The sequence below is a fragment of the Neolamprologus multifasciatus genome, chromosome 17 (genome assembly GCF_963576455.1).
Source record: "Neolamprologus multifasciatus chromosome 17, fNeoMul1.2, whole genome shotgun sequence".
Taxonomy (NCBI): domain Eukaryota; kingdom Metazoa; phylum Chordata; class Actinopteri; order Cichliformes; family Cichlidae; genus Neolamprologus; species Neolamprologus multifasciatus.
This window is the reverse complement of record NC_140455.1, coordinates 2782197-2804330: the sequence shown is the minus strand read 5'-3', so window position 1 is coordinate 2804330 and position 22134 is coordinate 2782197. Positions and strand designations below refer to the sequence as shown.

General features: G+C 41.7%; 1 protein-coding gene across 6 annotated transcripts in view; it reads left to right on the top strand.

The window, feature by feature from the left end:
• Positions 1-231: 231 nt before the first annotated feature.
• dennd5b (DENN/MADD domain containing 5B) overlaps positions 232-22134 on the top strand; it is a 93863-nt gene continuing 71960 nt past the window's right edge. For 2 of the 6 annotated variants that reach the window (XM_085138798.1, XM_085138797.1), the window contains exon 1: positions 233-603. In XM_085138798.1, the coding sequence (XP_084994924.1) occupies positions 495-603 (109 nt within the window). In that variant the 5' untranslated portion in view covers positions 233-494. Of the gene's footprint in view, positions 604-22134 lie in introns of all 6 variants that reach the window. The other 4 variants (XM_085138803.1, XM_085138800.1, XM_085138799.1 and 1 more) reach the window with 3 other exon arrangements.

Sequence of the window (22134 nt, the reverse complement as noted above, 5' to 3'; positions counted from 1 at the left end):
TAATATGCGGTATGGGTGATGAGATTTTTTAAAACTATTAAATTGTGCTGAAAAGTCATGAAAAGGACCTTAAATCCCTACAAAAATGCAAATAGTCAGTCATATTTTTTAAGTAGGGTATTTATTGAATTATTTGTTTATAAACGAGCAGCCGTGTGTTGCAGTCTGTCAGCTTGACGAATGTGAGGACCATAGGTTGTATTTGAATATCCCGCCTCGTCATCGACTCCTCCGAGCTTTGCCGAGGCGGGGATTCACAGCTCTCCTCTCCCGTAGAGTTAGTGGTGTGTTGGGAAGCTGCACAGAAGCTCCGGTCACTGAAAGGTAACTTTTATAAAGCAGCTCTTATACTGCGAATGTTTCATTTTCTCAGACGACGCGTAGCAGAAGAGCGTTATCAAAGACTGGAGCGTTTGATTTAGCCCCCCGCCTTTTCCTCTTGGATGTATCGCTTGAAGAACTAGGAACGGACCGCGCAGCTCACCGAAGCCGGGATGAGCGGGACCTCCGCGGGGTCGGCCGCGGCGCCCTGCCGCTTCGCGCACTACTTTGTTATTTGTGGAATAGACACAGAAACGGGACTTGAACCGGACGAGTTAGCAGGTATGTGGCTTCTTTTCTGTTGTTGAGTTATGAACGTGTTTTAAAGTCAAACGGAACCGCAACGGTCCCCTCTCGCTTAACACGGCGTTGTTATAACGATCCATCCACCGCTACGGAGCTCTGACTTTTTATTGTAAACCATTTGATACATTTATGTAACATATAGTGAGATTTCAGAACACCCTAAAACACAAGTATATACACATCTTTACAAATAAGTGGAATGAAACAGTTACTTCAAAGAGTTACTTAATAAGTAAGCAGTGTCTGTACATTAGGTGAACGGAATAAAGATACGCATCATTCCTGTCTGATCACAGTATATGAGCTGCGGAAACCAGTGTCGTTTAAGGTTATAAGCTTTTGAGAAATCAGCAGTAACCTATCTTTTTTCCGAATCCTATAATCTGATCTCGGCTTCCTGTGCTGTGCTACGTCTCAGAGCTGCTCTGTAGCTTCAGTGTTTCCCAAATGAATCGATTTGTTTGATGCTTGTTGTGGCTTAAAATTATACATTTTAAGTAACTTTTACAACAAAATAAAGCAATGTTTGGATATATTACGTGTTCTTCGCCGGTTTGTTTGTATGAGTTTTAATAGTAAAATAAAAAAGCATAGTTACTGTACGTTCAGTACTACCACAGGTGTGGACTAAGATGGTGATATTGTCTCCACAGCAGAATGTATTTTTTGACATGTAATTCCTGTACATAGCTGGCAGGATCCCTGTTGTCATCCTGGTGACTGAAGAAGAGCCGATGTCTGCTCTTCAGTGGCACCAACCTCAGTTTCAGCACGTTTACTTTGTCACAGATGCATTCACTCAGGCTCAGTTTTTATTTTCTCCCTCTGTAACAGCCAGAGTGGAGGTTTTTAAATGCACTGTGACAAGCTTTGCTTTGTGGATCAACAAGAGAGTTGCTTGCTGTATTGCATCACAGTTGAATTGTAACTTTTGCCTGTGGGGCAAAGTTGCGAATTGTAAAGTCAATGTGTTCATGTTGCACACAAGTGACTTGGCTTAAAGCCTGAACGAGTGAAGTTAATCTAGAACAAACAAAACTGAACATATACACAGATATATATTAAAATATTATTGAAAGGGGGAAATAACTTCCCAGCACTGGGTTTCATAAACCAATTGCTTATCCTTGCTTTCCATAAAGACGCTGCTTGACTATGACCATCTGCTCAGCAGTGATGCTACGCCGCTGCACTGCTGAGATACAAACTGTAAAGGCGTCATTTGTTTAAAAAACACCCTTATAAGTAAGTATTTTAAAAATATACTTAAAACTACTGTGGTGGGGAGCTACAGTTTTATACCAAAGATACATTATATGCTTCCTATGCTTTAAACTTCATCAAAGGTGATCAGTGGTGAAGTGGCCAGCTTGGTGAGGATTCCCAATGGGCTGTTTAAAAAAGAAAATCACAAGATTAGTTAGTCAGCTCTAAGAGTGAGCCTCTGGATGAGCCTCTGGACCAGCTCAAGAAATCCTTCATCCCAAATCATTGAGGCTGGTTCTGCTCAAATAGCGTATCTTTGGTAATTTCATCATACATACTTTTGGGACACAACAAAGGCTGAAAGATGATGTAGTATAGCCTCGTCATGTTGTCAAACTATTACATGAGAAATCCCAGTCGAATAAAACAGCCTGTTGTTTGGGCTCTCAGGCTGTGAAAAGAAGAAATCTTATCAGGAAAAGAATATGGAATCAGTTTTTCTTATAAATGAACTAAATGTTTATGAACTATAGTAAAAAGTGTGAAATAGCTGCTCTGACTGTCTGTAATCAGATCTTCTGCCACGGGCTCTGGTGATCTCCAGTTGTACACAAAGATGATGTTGCAACGATTGATTGTTTGGTTGTTTTTCAAGCGTAGGCAGCATCTCAGCACCCCACTTATTCGTTTGCCCCTAAGTTAGAGGCAGAAACAAACAGAGTGACCCACATTAGGCTGTTTCTGCTTTTTTTAGGCTGCGACTCCCCTCCTCCCAGCTTTTTGTGCGCTACAGTGGCCTTATTTCCCTCTGCCTATTGTTTTAGTAAGAGGACCCAACTTCCTGCAGACCTGCCTCAACCTCCTTTTACCTTCTCGCTCTCCCTGTATGTCTGTTATCTATGTCTGTTATCATACAAGTGTTTCCCACGTGGACTTTGGTGAAAAATAAAGTCCATGTATCAGTTTGTATTTTTAATTATGTTTTCATTAATTTATACGTCAGAGAAAATAACATCAAGCACAATTTATTTCCTCTTGGACAATGCTCACTCTTATTTTTAAAAGTTTCGTTGTTGGTAACCAGCCAATCCTAAGCGTAGTATATGCTAGCTCATTGGCCACTGTGTTACTGTGGCAATCCTTGATATCATCCACCTGCATCCTTCAAAAGGGGTCTTTTGAGTATATGAATGCAGTCAAACTTATCTTCTGCTCTTGAGCTGAAATCTTCAGAATCAATCAGCTGGTGAGGAACTTTTTCTGGTTAAATGTCTCCTGTCAGAAGTCACTGTCTCAGCCCAGGCCCACAGCCCATACCAACCACTCAGCCTCAGGGTATAAATACATCCTGGCTGCCATACAGGCCCTAAAATAGTTTGTGCATTCTAACACCAGATGCATTTTGGGTCAGCAGCATTATGGAGTTAAAGTGACCAGCCTGAAGAGCTAACTTTGGGGTGAGAGCTGTCACGTGTAGATTTAGATATGAGGTCATGGCTTGCACATCTCTCTTCTGTCTCTCAATGTAAGAAAGGTATGCGCTCTTGGTGGAGGGGAAGCAGCTGGTGGTTTTCAGACCCCTGTAGCCTAAATCTTCCAGGTTATGAAAGACACTTTCATAACCTTTCATAACCATTCCTGTTTTCAGGAATGTATCTAAAATGTTTTCATTACCAGTTCAACTGTTTATGTTAAGCTTGCTGAACCATAAAAAGAATAAACATATATGATGTGATTTCAACTTTCATCTTATGGCAACATTTATGGCAGGTTGTAGCAAAAATAACTTTGATCTTATTGGATGCAACAGTAACTGACAAGGTTAACTGTGAGAACAGGATTTGCGGTTGAAATAATTTGATAAATTAGAAATATATGTTATTGCAATACAATATGTTAAAAATCTCAATAATAATCTCTCATTGTGATCGTGTCATATTGTGAGATGCTGTGTGATCCCTGGGGAGATTTACTTCTCCGATGGGCCGTTCTATACCCATTTATGACTCTTAATATTGTGTTTGCACAGTAACCTCCCTTGCTACTAGCTTGGAAGCTGCCCAGTGCAGGTTTAAATATCATTGAAGTACAGGAGCTTACAGGACAGCCGTGACGTGGGAGTGTCTTTGGGCTGCTGCTGCGGGCCACAATGGGATTTAAACTGCTAAAACTCCCCTCCTGCCTGGACCATCTGTCTGCACCAGAGCAGCCTGAGAGCAGTCAGCACAACGACTGCATCATAATGGCCAACATGACAAGTATGCTAATGACAGTTGCTAACAACAGTAATGGACGCGCCTGTTGACTCACGTGAACAATAGCGTGCATGGGTAATGGACAGATTATATGGCACAGACACTTATAATGGCTCATGACTGCTAACATCTCTGCAGTTCTTCTATTGTAATAATAATGTTGATCTCATTTTCTAATAGAAATTTTAACTCCTTTTTCTCTCCGAGGTTTTGTCCTTTTGGACAGTGACTCCACTTTGCTTGCTTTTGCTACAGATCTGAGTCTTTCTGAATGTGGATTTCTTCCTTTCACGCATCATTACTTCCTTCTCCTCTCCTCTAGCCTCAGTCTCTTTTACTTTGCTGTCCCCCGTTTGTTGCCTCGTGTTCTGTCAGCATGGCCGGCCTGTCGTTAAGCCTTTTAGAGTAATCTGTTTGGACACTTCCTCCAGGCTACACTGAGCACATCTCTGTAATATAACACACAGCCAGGCCTAAGCAGTGCCTCCTCTACTCCCCTACACACACTCAGGCTATTGACTCCACTCTGCTTTCTTCAATGTTTGACCAACAGCATCCTCTTATTATAAAACTTGTCACTAAACGTGGACTTTTTAATGACTGTGGAGGTTTTTGCCTCACTTGACATGGAGACAAAAGTTTTCTCCTGACTGAGTTCTGATGTTCTCCAAAAGAACAACAAACACTTGTATGAATGTGTGTAAATGGGTGAATGAGACATGTTGTATGAATTGCTTTACATGTTTGAGTAGAAAAGTACGATATCACAACCAGTGATTGACCATTCTGATGGTAGCTCCTTCATTTATTGTCATATGCTTTCACCAAACTCTCTCAAGCTGGCGGAAGCTCTTTGGTTAAAAAGATCTATCCAGAAAAACCAAAAACCATTGAAGGTGTTGTTTGATAAACCTGTGGAACATCGAGCTTTCAGGTCGACTTTTGAAGTGTTTCTCAATCAGATTAGATCCCACTCAGCAGTTTACAAGTGATTTAACCATATTTAAAATTTTGGGCCAACATATAATGTCAGACTCTCGTATAGATTTCCTGGAATAATAATCTGTTTGATTTTGCTTCACTTAACCAAGTAGCATGAAGATAAACAAATGAAATGATAAAATGAATTCTATGGCATTATGAACTATGAAATAATTGTCACTAGGGCTGCACGATTTTGCATAAAATGAGAATCACGATTTTTTTTCTTAGAATTGAGATCACGATTCTCTCACGATTTTCTTTTCCAGTATAAATATTTATTGCACTTATTAACTGCACATCAACTTCGTAACAGTTGAGACTGAACATAAAAACAATAAATAAACATAAAAACAACAAATGTCTCACATTTTGTCGTTGCCGCAAAATGTTGTACTGCTTGTAATTCCGTCTCCACCGTTGCTCGACACTGCGTGTACAGAGCAGGAAGTGCAACAATAGAAAAATAGTTGTGGGACGGCACTGTGTAGCGTTTGTCTAGGGTGTTCATCATTTTCCTAAATCCCTCGTTTTGCACAGTGTTGATGGAGCCATATCTTTGGTCAGGTGATAAGTAACAGCCTCCGTAATTTCTTTGTGCCTGCGGGAGTTCGACGGGTATAGGGAAGCGCTGTATAAGGTTCCCGTTCCCGGATTATCTCCAGTCACTTTCTCGTCATCCCTGACGTGCTCTCCGTTGTTTTTTCCCTGCCAATTTTATCAGCCAGCTTCTGTATCACGTGGTATAAGGCTCCGCCCTTGTCATTTGTTGAGCAGGAAGAGTGAGCGCTTGTTTTCATGCAGATTACGTCCCGGATCAAAATGCGGAACAATCGTTGTCGTCTTTTCTTTTTTTTTTAATCGTTGTCATTTGGAAATGAGATCGCACATAAGTATGAATCGAGATCGCGATTTTCTAACGATTAATCGTGCAGCCCTAATTGTCACCTCTCGACTCTACGCGTGCCACATAGTTGTGTCGGATGTTCAGTGTTGAAAAAGATCCCAGATCTTGCTCACAGATATTTGATTTAACTTTTAAAAAATGCTGCTGTCTTTTTCTTAGTCCTTTACATTTTAGATTGTTAGTTTTACAGGGAATTTATAATTCTGTGTTAAACTTTGCTATAGTCACATCATAACCACAGACCATTCTGAAATCCTGCAATGTGAGGTGCATTTCCCTAGAAATGTAACTGCATGTTGCATTGGACTGCACAGATATAAATGCTGGCAATGGCATGGGTCATGTGTGCATGCTGTACATAGATTCAGCCTACACCGTAGGTGTAAATGACACTTTACTGTTTGGAGCAGCGCTGCATTGATAAAAGGGAAGCAAAGAGAGTGTCAAGCAAAGCGTCAGGAGATATGGGGCCCCATCCTGGATGAGAGGCTGCTAATCAAAGTTAAGAGTCAGGGGGTGGTAATGGTCGATCGCCTGCTTGTGGGAGTCAGCGGGGCCTGCCAACCTCAAAGGATGCTGGGAGCTGTTGCCGTAATATCCCTTCGCAAACCCCTCTCAGTCTCTTAAACCAAAGTGAGCAGTTGCTCTTGAAAGGCCTGAACAACCAACTCATAGCCCCTCCCTTGAAGTGACCTCTAACCCCAAGCGCCATATGTTCTGTCTCAACATGACCTTAAAGAGACAAAAGAGGCAGTGAAAGCCGAAAAGATCGTTTCTTGTAGATTTCTGCAACAGTTGTAGTTGGACATGACCATGATGAGTCAGCTCCACCGACTTTTTTTTCTGTTGCTGATTTTGTATAGAGGCTCGAGGTTTTGTTCTTTGATTGCAGCTGTTCAGAGCGGCTGCATTTAATTATGGGATAAACATGCACGAGCCTGAAGAGTTAAAGGGAAGCTTCAGAGAGAGACTTCAATGGTTGTTGGCAGAAGCTCCCATGCATTTACAATTTACGTGTGAAATAAATGGAAATTCTCCATGTTCTCTGATAGAACTCAGCGTCTTCTTCCTGGATTTACTGTTGTTACTACCTCCACAGACACTTCGGGCCAATGAGCAGGCTGAACATTCTCACGTGGTTTCTAGCGACGCATTTTGGTTCACTTGGGTTTTTCTCTGTGTGGAAACAAACCAAAACCATGGGAAAAAGCTACAAGTTTGCTCATCAACTGATTCACGTGTGTGTGTGTGTGTGTGTGTGTCATCCTATCACTTTTGACAGAAAAATAAGTTAGCAATGAAAGAAAAATCAATAGCCGCAATATAAACAGAAGCTACTGGGAGGAGCTAACTAAAAACAGAGTACACTGAAAGCTAAGCTTTGACTAATGAGTCCAAATTAGTTTTCATTGATTTTAAATGTAATGCTCCAGCATGAAACAGCCAGGGGACATATACAGGCAGTATTGGCTCTGATAAACTTGATCACGGTAACTGCAGAGTGTGGTGTTATGGCAGAGTGCCTGTAAATCTCCTTACATAACTGAGATAGATTGCCCAGTGGTAGCTAAGACCCCTTATGACGGATTAGAGCTGCTGCTGACATCACCTCACTGTAGCTGTTTTGTTCACGGATACCAGAAAATGTTGGAAGAATTTATACAAACACCATAAAGCCTGTCATATGAGACAGTCGGGGTGTGTAATGAGCTCACTTTACCTTTGTGAGGTCACGGTGCTCGCAGAGACTTTTTTAAATGCTTTTTAGATAGTAAGTTGTCACTTTTGATTGCTTCTGCTCTTATAGAATTATATAATCCTTTCTCAGAAACAAAAAACAGGTTAAAAAAATCAGGTAATTTCTTTGTTTTTACATTCATCTGGTTTCAATCAGCCCAAATAGCAAAGAGAAATTAAAAGTGCACACCATGAAAGAGTTTGGGTCTTAGGTGGGTAAGAGAGTTTTCCAGGGTGAAAACTGCATCCTCTCATTTGTCAATCCACAGTGTGTGTGTGTGTGTGTGTGTGTGTGTGTGTGTGTGTGTGTGTGTGTGTGTGTATCCTTTTACTAGCCGAATTGGACTTTGATTTTTCAGAGAATGAGCTCCAACTCATCTACTGACCTCTGGTCTGTGTGATAAGGCTGAATAAACAAAAGCACGACCTCTCTCAGATGAACAGTTCATGTCATATTGTCTCTGTCGATCTTTTCTGTTGTGAAATTTGATCTACCATAACTGGTACCAGTTTGAAATCATTCTTTGACCTTGATATTGTCTGATGTAAAACTACAGCTTCTATCAGCTGTCTCTATTAATCTTAGGATGATTGGTAAACCCTGCTAATCCCACATTGTTAGCATAAGCACCTTGATGGATTGTCCTATTATTCCACAGCCCACATAAATTCCCCTACAGCCAAAATCTCCTCCATCATCACATCATTACCTCGTAGTTAACTGTGTTTCAATCTGTGTGATTGAGCTCGAGCCACATTCAGTCACATACAAATGAAGCCCTCTCTCCTACCCTTAAAGCAACACCAGGTTATGTAATTAGGGTGTTGGTGTACTTGTCAAGGCAGATTAGAGCAACTCAGCTGCTATTTCTGAAAGACTGGCTTGGATTGTTTAGTGCAGCAGTGAAACGTGACAAAACGGTCAAATCTGATAGGTGCACAGTCTGATCGGGAGAGAAGCTGATGAACAGGGATTTAAAATAAATAAATAAATAGTGAGAAAATTGAAGAAAATCCCTCCAGTCTGCGACTACTGTCACAGAAAGAGATGAAACCACTAAAAACTGTAGCCTAAAAAATGTTTTTGCCTGTTTTATTTCATTTTTAGTTCATTGATCCAGAAGCTACAGACCCAGATACAAGTATAGTAATCATAGCAAAGCGCTTAGCAGCTAAAGAGCTAAATATTTCGCTCAAGACGTGGTGGATTGCAAAGATCAGAATGAATAATATAAACTTCACTCAAGTGTTTCCATAAAGAAATTTGTTGTATAACCTTCGACTCTCAATGGCTGCAATTAGATCACCCAGACGACATCACAGTTATATCAGGGCTATTTTTTAAGACTTTAAAAAACTTGGGCTCACACACAAAATCAACTGTGTTGTCTTGTTTTGTTTTTTATATTTAGTTTTCTTCTTCAGTTTTAGATTGATATAACTTGGTGCTATGGATAACACAGGTGGACGTCCTAAATGTGTTTGTTTGCTTTGTCTAAGCTGCATCTGTGGCACTGAAAGCAGAATATCATGTTGAATCCCTCGTGTACAGATGTTTTTCAGTCATTTCTAAGAGTTTCAACCAGAATGCATATTTGCATTGGGCGCTCCAGTGAGCTGTGTCTCTATGCTCCAGTGTAGTTCGAAGGTTAGTGTCAAGGCAGCACAAAGATAGATATACACTTTACCCACTGAGAGCACACACACACTCTCTCACACACCAGCTGTTTTTCACCGGTCTTTTGAACAAACATGTCTTTGTCTGTGTCTGTTGTTATCATGGCTCCATTTTTTCTATAATGTCTTTTCCAGGTAAAGCTTTATTAAGCCTCAGGACGCTCACAGTACTCTAGGTTTTAACGGAGCCATTGTGTCATTGTGCTTTGAAGGCTCAATCTAATTTATACAGCACCAAATCACAACAACAGTGGCCTCAAGGGGCTTTATATTGTAAGGTAGCCCCTACAATAATGCATTCAGAGAAAAACCCAACAATCACATTAGGGCTGCCACAAACGATTATTTTGATAGTCGACTAATCAGATCATCATCCATTGGACGTACAACGTACAGCTTATTGCACCAGCAGCATCTGCTCTTATATAACTATCATTAGCTTACAGCTTTAAGTGTTTAAGGTATGTGCTAACTAAAAATAAAGACAAGATGATAGTTCATTACATTTTAATGAAATTTGCAGATTGTTTCGGTGAAGTTTAATAAACTCCTTGCTATCTAAAATATAACAGGACACCGGAGTATATTCTCGAGCATCTCACACTTCTGATAATCAGCTGTCTGCTTGACGTTTATTCAGCTGTGTAAAAACTATAACTTTAATCTTAGCCAAACCGATTTACTCAGGAACAAATAAAATACTGAAAAAAGCCAAACAATAACATTTTTAAGTTCTCTAAGTGACTTATATATGTTTAACCTGAGTAGCGAAAGACGGCGGTGGGTTTGAAAACGATTTGCCGGAGTCCGGTGTTCTCACGGCTCTAGTTAGCCTAGCCCCCGGCTCGCTATCGAGCTAGTGGGTAACAGACGTCTCCGAAAACGTCGGAGCGCTTTTGAAAATATGTGGCGTCTTGATAAACTGAGCAGATATTTGAGGTTTACACAGCTACATTCTCGCCTGAAAATATGTTAAACGTTTATTTTGTGACCAAGAAAGAATAATAAGAGTAATATTAAAACTAACTAGCTGCCGCCATTGTTGGAAACTGAGCTGGGCCGCGCTATGAATTCTGGGACACAGCTTCTTCTTCTTCGGGGTTTAACGGCAGCTGGCATCCTTGTACATGCAGTGCTGCCATCTTCTGTTTCAGACCGTTATTACACTCTTAAATCCTACTACTTATTCCTGCATCTTTTGGGATCTTACAAAGCTTCAAACGACGCGTCGACTATTAAATTAGTCATCAACGATTTTGATAGTCAACGTAATCGTGACTAGTCGACTAATCGTGGCAGCTCTAAATCATATGACCCCCTATGAGCAAGCACTTTGGTGACAGTGGGAAGGAAAAACTTCCTTTTAACAGGAAGAAACCTCCGGCAGAACCAGGCAATTTCTTTGGGATGTTGGTGCTGTCACTAAGACCAACATTCCACATAATAGGGCTTTGTTGTGCATGACTAATATGATTGTGGTTCATCTTAAAGATATATGGTTAAACTAATTCCAGATGCTTATGGCTAACTGGGAGAAGCTTTAGATACAGCAGGCTGACCTAATAGCACACTGTTGGAAGAATTGCGCTACATCAATACATATCACAAAGAGACCCAAACCAACAATATCTTAGTCTGTCTCTCAGAGCACCACACCCATTGGTTCTGCTCCCAAGTATGTATCTTTAATCTTCATGGGCGATCGTGGCTCAAGAGTTGGGAGTTCGTCTTGTAATCGGAAGGTTGCCAGTTCGAGCCTCGGCTTGGACTCGGTCGTCCAAGCCGAGGTCTCGGTCGTTGTGTCCTTGGGTAAGACACTTCACCTGCCGCCTACTGGTGTTGGCCAGAAGGGCCGATGGCGCGATATGGCAGCCTCGCTTCTGTCAGTCTGCCCCAGGGTAGCTGTGGCTACAACTGTAGCTTGCCTCCACCAGTGTGTGAATGTGAATGTGAGAGTGAATGGGTGGATGACTGGGTGTGTAACGCGCTTTGGGGTCCCTAGGGGGGACTAGTAAAAGCGCTATACAAATACAGGCCATTTAAAATTGTTTTTATATATGCATTTTTTAAAAAACGTAGTAATTTCTTAGCAAGCAAAACACGACCTCGTTTACTCCTTTCTTGTAGTTTTATTGGTGGATTAAAATTAGTTTAGACTAATTAAAGCAATAAAGAAACTAGACACCAGGACGCTCTAGGCTGCAGGTCGATGATCGATTTTGTAATTGTATCACCAGACCTGCGACCATATGTTCTGGACACTCGGGTAAAGAGAGGGGCTGAGCTGTCAACTGATCACCACCTGGTGGTGAGTTGGATCAGGTGACGGGGGAGGACACTGGACAGACCCGGTGCACCTAAACACGTAATGTGCTGGGAACGCCTAGCAGAGCCTAGGGAGACTGGGGACATTGAGTCTGAATGGACCATGTTCAGCGTCTCCATTGCCGAAGCTGCTGCATTGAGCTGGGGCCGCAAGGTGGTCGGTGCCTGTCGTGGTGGTAATCCCTGAACCAAATGGTGGATACCAGAGGTGAAGGGAGCCACCAGGCTGAAGAAGGAGTGCTATCGGGCTTGGTTAGCCTGTGGGACTTCGGAGGCAGCTGAGAGGTACCGACAGGCCAAGCAGAATGCGGCTCGGGCAGTGGCTGAAGAAAAACTCGGGTGTGGGAGGAGTTCGGAGAGGCCATGGAAAAAGACTTTCGGACTGCCTCGAAGAGATTCTGGCAAACCGTCAGGCGTCTCAGGAGGGGAAAGCGGTGCTCTACCTGCACTGTGTAATAGTGCTAGTGGAGCGCTGCTGACGTCGACTGAGAAAATTGTCGGGCGGTGGAAGGAATACTTCGAGGACCTCCTTAATCCCACTGACACGTCTTCCGAGGGTCTCCTGGATCACAAAATAAACGTTTAACATATTTTCAGGCGAGAATGTAGCTGTGTAAACCTCAAATATCTGCTCAGTTTATCAAGACACCACATATTTTCAAAAGCGCTCCGACGTTTTCAGAGACGTCTGTTACCCACTAGCTCGATAGCGAGCCGGGGGCAAGGCTCACTAGAGCCGTGAGACTCCCGGCAAATCGTTTTCAAACCCACCGCCGTCTTTCACTACTCAGGTTAAACATGATATATAAGTCACTTAGATAACTTCAAAATGTTATTGTTTGGTTTTTTTCAGTATTTTATTTGTTCCTGAGTAAATCGGTTTGGCTGAGATTAAAGTTATAGTTTTTACACAGCTGAATAAACGTCAAGCAGACAGCTGATTATCAGAAGTGTGAGATGCTCAAAAATAATCGGTGACTAGTCGACTATCAAAATAATCGTTTGTGGCAGCCCTATCATGAATGCACAGCGACTGCACGGATACCTCTGAGCTGCTGTTTCTCTGGGAACTCCCTCCCCCCTCAGTAACATCATTGTCACCACATCCCTGTGGGTACAGCTGCCATGCTAACAGCTGACTATTGACACACATGTACACAAAGAAATGCACAGTTACGAAGTCGGCTCTCTCTAGTCGTCCCATGGAATCTAACAGGGCGGCCAGAGCAGTCGCTCTTCAGACTGACTACTGATTGAAGGAGCTTTGCTTCTTACCTCATATATATTGATGTATACATCAAATGGTTTTGTAAACTTTTGCTAAAATGCTTTTCAGCAATGGCTTAATTGCGAAACCACAGTGAAACCACCGTGTGGCGGGGCGCAGTCTGTGGCGCCGGATCAGCTCGTCACGCCTGCCCTGTCTGTACTCGGTCCTGACTGAAGTTGTTGTTGTTGGTGTTGTGTGTGGCTGACAGCTGAAAAGCTGCGGCCGAGAGTTGTAAGAAACAAAAACTAAATAAAGTAAATAAATAAAGTGCGAATATGTTGTCGGGTCTGCCATGCTTCATTTACAAACTTATGATTTGTAGGCTTATGATTCCTTTTGGCTTTGATAATCAGGCCAGTGATGTGTTTTAGTCTCGTTTCCTGTTTTGCTTTGTTTTTTGCAACATTGGTTGCGGTGTTTATATCTTCCTTCGTGTTGTTTATCATATCTGTCAGCAATCCTTCATCTTAGGTTATTTTTGGGTTTGGTGTCTGCTAGGTAGTATTTAGTTAGTCCCTTTTTGTGTTCCAGTCTTGTTTCTCTGTTTTCGTGTGTCCATTTCTCCTCTGTCAAGTTGATCTTGGTCCCCAAGTTTAGTTGTATTTTACTTCCTGTTTTATTTTGACAGCGATTGTTCTCTGTGTTTTGTGTTACGTATAACTTCCTCCTGATGTTTTATGTTAGTTATGTTAATTACTTGTTATCTTTCCCCTTGTTATCCAGTGCTTGTATGTATTGTCTGAGTCACCTCTGTCGCTTGTCCTGGACACTTGGAGTTCCTGCTCTGCCAGTGTTTTGGACTAAGTTTTGAGTTCACTGAGTCTGAGTCCTGTATTTGGGTCCTAATTAGTGGTGCAGCAGATCAGAAATCTCACAGTTTGGATCGGATCACGGTTTTAAGTCACGGATTTTTTGGATCAACAAAAAAAGAAAAAAGACAAAAATTTAGCATTTACTTATTTACTTAGTGAAGTATTTTTTGCCTGTTAAAAACATTCAACTCAATACTTATTCCACGAAATTATATAAAAACAAATTATGGTACAATATAGGGCTTTGCATCTACCATTCAATTCAATTCAGTTTCATTTATACAGCGCCAAATCACAACAACAGTCGCCACAAGGCGCTTTATATTGTGAGGTAGACCCTACAATAACACATACCGCTCATATCGCACTCCGCTGGTCATGTGGCTTTCCGTTGCCCTGGAGCTCCACCCGTTTGTAGTTGGGCAACAGAAGATGCCTGGGACAGTTCAGCCATAACTTAAATCTTTTCCTGCTCATACATGCTTGGAACGATCTTGCCACTAAAGTGGACGCGTAGCGTGGCTCAAGCAAGTTCATCATACGGCCTCCCGTCTGCAGCTAAACACCCCAGTAGCTTTTGTAATAGCTTTAGCCCGGTCCGACTGGGCAGCAGTCGGACCGCAAACTCCTCTGCTCCTCCACTTGGGCCGCTAGCGCTGACCATAACTATTGCTTGACAGACCCACCACGCGCACCATACACATACTTTTTTCTTCTGTTTCGAATCTTCGGATCACGTGCGTGCCGAACCGTGGAGTGGGATCGGTTCGGATTACAGATCCACCGTGATCCGTTGCACCACTAGTCCTAATCCTCAAGATATGAAGCTGATCCATGACATCATGAGTTTGAATATTTAGGAGGAACAATGCTGTTTTCCTCCTGGTCACACTTACCAAACATTGTAAACTTATATTTTTCCCTTTACAACTGCACTGAGAGCTCTGTTCATAGGTTTTGTGGATTTCAGGCACAGCCAGGGGGACAAAGTTGTCTGCTTCGATCATCGTGGGATTATGCTTTTTGCAAACTACATGGTGATGATTTCTAACTCACCTTTGGGTTGCTTGCAGCTCAGTTTGAGATTTCCAGTTACTGAGTTTTTAGTTTAGTTTTGATTACTATTGTATTTCTCTTGTTCTGTTAAGCTGCATACTCACTGAGATCACTTCTAGCTGGCAGATGCCTGTGTGACCTTCTGATATATTAACTAGCAGCTCATGTATCAATCAATGGGATCCACTCACACTGGTGTTCGCTCGAGCTGCTCACCTGAAAGCTTATCCTGGCTCCTGCCCACCTTGTTTCACCACTAGTTATTTTTTTACCACATTGCTTTAAAAAAAAATCCTAATTCTCGTTTGGCAGCTTTTGCAAACAAAATTATACATTAAAAATACATTAAATTAAAAATAATTCCTAATGTGATGTTGTGCCAAATGTAGTTTTGCTTTTCCAAGATGAGGTCTCCTCTTGTTTGTGTGGTTTGTTTATCTGTGTATTTATTCATTTCTATTATTGTTTAAGGAGATGGAGAGAACCATTACTGTAATTTCAGTTGTTACAGTATATGTGTAGTATGACAGTGACTAAGCTGACAGGCAGAAAAAATGAAGGGGGGAGGAAATATGAGGAAACATAATAAAAGGATATCACACAAAGAAAAACAAACATACAGCACCTGGAACAGGAAAATGTGAAAATGCCCAGAAAACACAAATCCACAATCCTCTTATGGTCTGCTCTCTTGATTGATTTGTGTTTGTATATAGTTGTAGTTTCCCTGTCAGCGTGTCTGCTAACATGTCCTTGTGTGTAGTGATGGACAAAGCAGTGTTTTGTGAAACACTGAAACGTTTGAAGCAGTTGTGCTGGAGTTGCATCGAGTTTCCAGAACAATTGGGCGCCTTTCTCCACAGGGACACCTGCTGGCCACGTTTGCTATTGTCTCATCTCAACAATAGTGTTCATGAAACGATGACACCCACAGGCATTGCACATTGCAATTCTAAACAATGCTATTTTATTTTAGATCTGACTAACAAGAATTATGATGAAACGAATTTTCTAGAAGTCTCCAAACAAGGAAAGAAAACATTAGATTGTTAAAGATCTCAGTGCCTCAGGCTTTTTCAGTTGCTGAGTAATTCAGTGCACAACAGATCAATACGTAAAATATATTGAGCCAACACTGCTATGTTTATTGTGACAGACACATAGGTTTCCAAATTACTTCCCTATCCTCAGAAAACAACTGCGGACTTCTTGGGAGTTTGTATCATCAGGTTTATTGTACACTTTCAAACACAGCTAGTAGCAGATGTGACATTATATTTTATTTTCAATTAAAAATGTAACTAGAAACAACTCGAAACAAAGATCAAATTTCTCTCATATTGCTTCTCTTTAGTGTAGAAATAACATTTAAATCTTTCTCGTCTCTTTTTCTGACACACAGAAGGATGCATTGATCCAATTTTTCCATGTTTAAAACCATCTCAAGCATCTGATAGTACATGATAGCACCACGTACTGATCAGATGGTAAATAAAATAAACAAACTAGCTATATTCCAGACTCTCTGGAGAATCTTTTTTTATGCATCATCAGGCCTGACTTTCTCCTAAATGAAGATAATAATAAAATCCTCCTGAAATATAAATAAAAATATATAAATGTGTTGAATTAGTGTTTATTAATTTATTAGCAAAACAACAACAAAACACAGAAGGACCAAAGATAAATAACATGTTTGTTTTCCTCCTCATCATTGTTGGGGTTTTCTTTCTAATATTTAGACTCTTTTGATAGAATCTAAATTTCTTGACCGTGAACTGGCCACTATATAAATAAAACAGAATTCAGTTGAACTCTTACTGGTTCACCAGTTATGTGGTGGATACCATAACAGACTTGGTAGTAAACTGACGGATGGTGGGTGTGTAGGTCTTCCACCCCTCACAGCCCGACGTTTGGCTGTGTGCCGACACAGCCGTGTCATAAGTAAAGAATGCTGAACACAAGCTACTGTGGTGCCCACAGCTTAGCAGAGATAAAGGACTTGTAGGCTAGCATTTTCCCTTCCAAATCCCACAGCATCCTGACACATTCCTCCTTTCTTTTTGTGTATGTAAATGCTTCCTTCTTCATTGTGCCCGTGAAGGATTTCATCAGTCTCCGAACAAGAGGTGGCTGTAGCTCTGGAGGCAGAGCAGCTCATCTACTAATTGGAAAGTTAGTGCTTTGATCCCTGGATGCTCCAGTCTGCATGCCAGATATCCTTGGAATCCTTGCAAGAGAACCCCGAGCTGCTCTCTGATGCTTCCATGGAAGTATGAATGTGTGTTTATGTTAGCGATAAAGAACTTGAAAAATCTGCTGCAGATTGTATGAAGTGGTTTAAGTCCTCAGGTATAGTAGAAAAGCGCTATATAAGAACCAATCCATTCACCAATGACAATGAGTTGACCAGGCTATTCCAGAAACCTAATGCTAGCCTGCTTTGCTCATTCCAAAAACACTTTTGATGGGATCATCGTCCTCTAGGAAAACACCACCCAACTATTGACTTAAGCTGAAGTTAAAGAATTTGGAGGTGGTCCTTCTTCTTCATTATGTACCACTGCCGCTGGCAGCTAAACACCTGCACAATATGACACTACCAACATTATATTGACAGTTGGTAGATTGTTGTTCGGTCTGAAAACCTCGCCTCATACATATCTCCTTTCATTGTGACAAAATAGTTTAATCTTTGTCTCATTTCTGTCACGCTGGATGGAGGCCAGCAACTTGAACAGAACCCAAGCGCAGACACACAAAACGCCCTCTTGCCTCGCTCTAACACAATTTATTGGTGAATATATAATATGGGTGAAAACACAATAACGTGGCAAACTGCGATGTGGAAAGCCGTGGAACTATTAGCGTGGCATGAACATGAGGACAACTGGATCTAGGCAGGTAAGTATTGGTCACACTGGGGAGAGTGGAGAGCGGAGTTAGAGCTGGGTTGAAGTGGATTACCAGAGAGGGTATGTATGAGAGTCTCTTCAGCTTACTTGCAGGAGGTAGAGGTGTGGTATCGAGGGGGAGGTGAAACGGCTGACCTGGGGTTCGTTGGATCCAAAGTGGCGAGTGAGCAGGAGGGCAGGCAGGTGAGGTTTGGAGACATTTCCCAGTGAGGTGGAAAGGAGCTGCGATCCAAGCGGTGAGCAGCAGTCGACACTGGAGAATAGGTCATCAGGTAGTTGACGAACTGGCAGGGAGGAGATGACAGCGCAGAGCTTAAATCCCTCTTTGGCCTGATTGCCCCAATTAGCTCCAGATGCGTGAAGCTGAGGAAGTCCTGCCCACGGGCGGAGCCAAGGGTGCTCTGGGACTGATGGAAAATCCCAGCTGCTCACCCAGACCATGACAATTTGACCATAAAACCTCTCTCCAGAAGCCATTTGGCTTGTTGGTGGCAGCTGCAAATATCGATTTTGACACAGAGGCTTCTTTTTTTCATGACTGGCACTCTCTCGATGTATGGCGAGAAAAGTCATGATGCTGGTATTCCAGCAGTTTCCGTTCCATGGCAGCCTTGAGCCTTGGTGGTTTCTGAGTCATTTCTGAACACCTTAACCAACTTCCTGTAATCTGAGGGTGAGAGTTTGAGTCTCCGTCCAGACGGACAAGTGGTGACGCGTCCAAATAACTTGTATTTAAGCACATTTGCTTGAACTGAGCCTAGTCACTGGTACACAAGAGCACTGTAGTACACTGGAGCACTGAAAGCTCCAGTAGGTGCTTACTACTCACTGACACAAGTTAAAAAAAAAGAACAACTACATTAGAACCATTGAAATATGCGCTTCTACCAAGGGGGGGTTAGCATACCCTCACACCCTCCCAAAAGTTGTATTGTCATATCACATGGTACTGATGCTTTTTTTTTTTTCCACAGTCAAATGTACGCTTTTGCAAACTAATCGTTTCAAATTTGATTAAATATCACATTTAGCATCCCCACCTACAGACCTACACTTTGGCACACTGTACACACAGACTCAGTAGTGCCCCCTGCAGGCCTCATCTTATAAGCATAACCCATCATGATTAAGAGATTAGAAGCTATTAGCCTGACCTCCTCCCTGCTCCCCTTCCTTTCCCTCTGATACCTCAACAACAATCCCCATTTGTAGTTGTATTGTCGCTAAGGAGACGGACTTGGTGCTGCTCTCACCCAGTCAGTGCCAGTCGCTGGCAGCTGAGCTCAGCACAGCAGGCGCTGGCTCCGTTTAGAGAGGATCTGTGTTCCATGCACATATGAGATGTTTGTGTGGCTGCCAAAATGTAGCAGGTGCTGCTTGTTGAGCACTGGGGTCATGGGATGTGTGAAACGCTGTTGGAGCAGCAGATGAACTCTTGTCTGACGTGAGAGATGGAGGAATCAACCAATAGCTAAAATCAAGTGAGAAAAGAAGCCTTGAATCATAAACGCTGTTATGCACTTTTTCCCCCCCTTTTTTTAAAAAAAAACATCTAATTGGTACTACACAGCTGCTACTGTTTCAGCTAATTCACTTTAAAAGCCAACTGTTATTACATTTTAATTTTGCATTAGCTAACAATCCAGGATACTTCAGATTCTTTGCTCCATTGGTTTAAAAATAAAAGATTCTCCACTTACGTATAAGTGCAGAACTGATGGAATACTTTTTAAAACACAAGCACAAAAACACAAAATAACAAATCAAAACTACAAAAGATTTTTTATTAGTGCTGTTCTTGCATTTCTGTAGCAAACTACTTAACTGCCAACACAGCTGATTGAAGCCCTACAAAAACCAATGCAAGCCAAAAGGATGGGCCAGCCTGCCGACCATTGTCAGGGAAACTGGTTGGACAAAGAGTGTTTTCACACCTGCTGTGTTTAGTCCATTTAAATCCCCTTGGTCCGGTGTGAACTCGGGTATGGACAACAGCCGCACTGAGACCGTGTGGAGAAAGTGGTTCAAAAACTCCAGAGCAGTTAGTTTGTGGTGTGAACGTAATCCAACCAACTTCCAAATGTAAATGTGCGTTACAAGTAGGGGTGGGCGATATAAACTATATAAGATAGAAACGATATAAATTTGGCCAACGATAGAGCGATATAGTCAAAATCTCTATCGCGATAGCGCATGTTGATGATGTCATCAAGCTGCGCCTGTTTTGGTCGAAAGCATCGCAGTGGCTACAACCATTATCATCTGCAAATTATGGCGGGTGACAGTCATAGCAAAGAGATGAAGCACTTTTGAAATATGGGGAAAGCCAAAAACTGTGTTTCCTGCACTTCCGTAACATTGATTCATTGATGTTGAATTCTCTCACAGCTGCTCTATTCCCATGTTGTTGCAGTATATTAATAACTAACCTCGTATTGTGGATGAATAATCTCAGTTGTTCTCCTGACTGAAGTTTGCCCCGTGTACAGCATCCTGCTATGCGATTACATTTGTCCCTGACCACCAGAATCCCTCACGTTAACTAAAAAAAGTTGCGGTTCATCCTCCAGCTTCACTGTGCTAATGTTATGCTAACATAGCTGTGTCGCTAGCAATCACGTAGCACAACATTATATACCAGGTAGTCCAACTTCAGTAACCCTGCAAACGCACTGCTGTTTAGTTTTCTGTCTTCATTTATGTTGGAAGTGACAGCAGAGATGTACGTTTGAATTAGTTTCAAAAATCTCTCAGTCAGAACATGGTTTGTTTAGGTGGAAACTAGCGAGCTAACTTCCTGTTAACTTCTAAGATTACTCCGCGAAGCTCCTCACTACGGCAGCCGTAATGCTCTGACAATCCATCAAGCAGTGCGGCTTACCAAAGTTGTACTAAAACATTTTTAACAGATTTCTGCCAAAATCAGTTCGAGGTCAGTAAGCACAACCAGAATTCATACATAAGGCACAATCTCGATTTTTGAGAAAATTAAAGGATTTTAAATGTGGAAAATATGTTATACAGAAGAAAATAATATATCGTGATATATATCGTTACCACACATGCTTCAAATTATATCGCAATATGAATTTTAGGCCATATCGCCCAGCCCTAGTTACAAGTACCAGAGCCACATAGCTTTATATTCTCATTACGGGAAGGTGTAATTGTCCAGAGCACAGGACCTTCTTCCTGTATTTAATTTTGTTGTTCGTACCCCAAACACACCTGACCAATGAGTGGACTGAACATTCTCACGTGGTTTGTAGTGACGCATTTTGGTTCACTTGGATTTTTCTGTGTACTGTGGACAACAAACCAAACAACAGGAAAAAGCTACAAGTTTGCAAGCACATCACTTGATTCTGAACTATATGTGTTTGAAAACACCCTAAGAGCCCCAAAATGCTGCTTGTCTACACAATACAAATTAGGGGTGGGGGAAAAAATCGATACTGTGTAGTATGGTGATATTTTGTTTGCTAATAATGTATCGATACAGGGACAGCAAAAATTGATATTTTGTTACAAAAAAAGTTTTTGTGGACTGGAACATGCTCTGACTTTAGAGCAAAAAATTGCAATAATATCGTATCGTGCGTTAAGTATTGTGATAATATCGTATCGTGGGATGTATGGTGATTCCCACCTCTAATACAAATGGACAAGAGAAGACAAAGACTCTGTGTGTTTGTCTGAATGAGTTCAGTACGGTTAGAATTTAATTCCATCCCATTTTATCTGCATGGTGCCAAATCAAAGGAACAATTGCCTCGAGGCATTTTACTGTGCAACGAACAGAGCATGGATCTGTGCCCCGGAGAACAGACTGAAGTCTTGCAACAGGAAGAAGCTAAAGGCTAAACTAAAATCTACTGAGGAACATGTAGTGTTGGCAGAAAAGAACTGCTCCACAGTAGACTTATGGTCAGAGGACGTTTGATTGAGTTGGGACATATGTGAGCCATCTTTGTGAGAGCCATGTAGTTTTAAAAGGAGGTGTCATAGTTGAGAAATGCTTTCTGCAACAAGTTCTGCAGCAACGAACTCCAAATCATCCTGTAAATTTTATGATTGGGTAAGAAACAAGGATAAAGCTCCTACTTGAAGCTGTGAAAGAATGAAGTTAAATGAAACCCACACCCTCCAAATTGTGGAGCATCGGTTGTCTTAAATATGATGCCAGGAGCTAATATTCCTTCACGGTATTAATGAATGTTCGTCTGAATTTCCTCTCCAGCTTCGATGTGCTGTGATAGCTGGTGTAGTGTTGATTCTTCCTGTTCAGATAAAGGAAACAGCTGAGATCTGTCTCAGCTGTGATTGGCTGGAGACTGTTCTGCATCCCCATGATGCATTGATG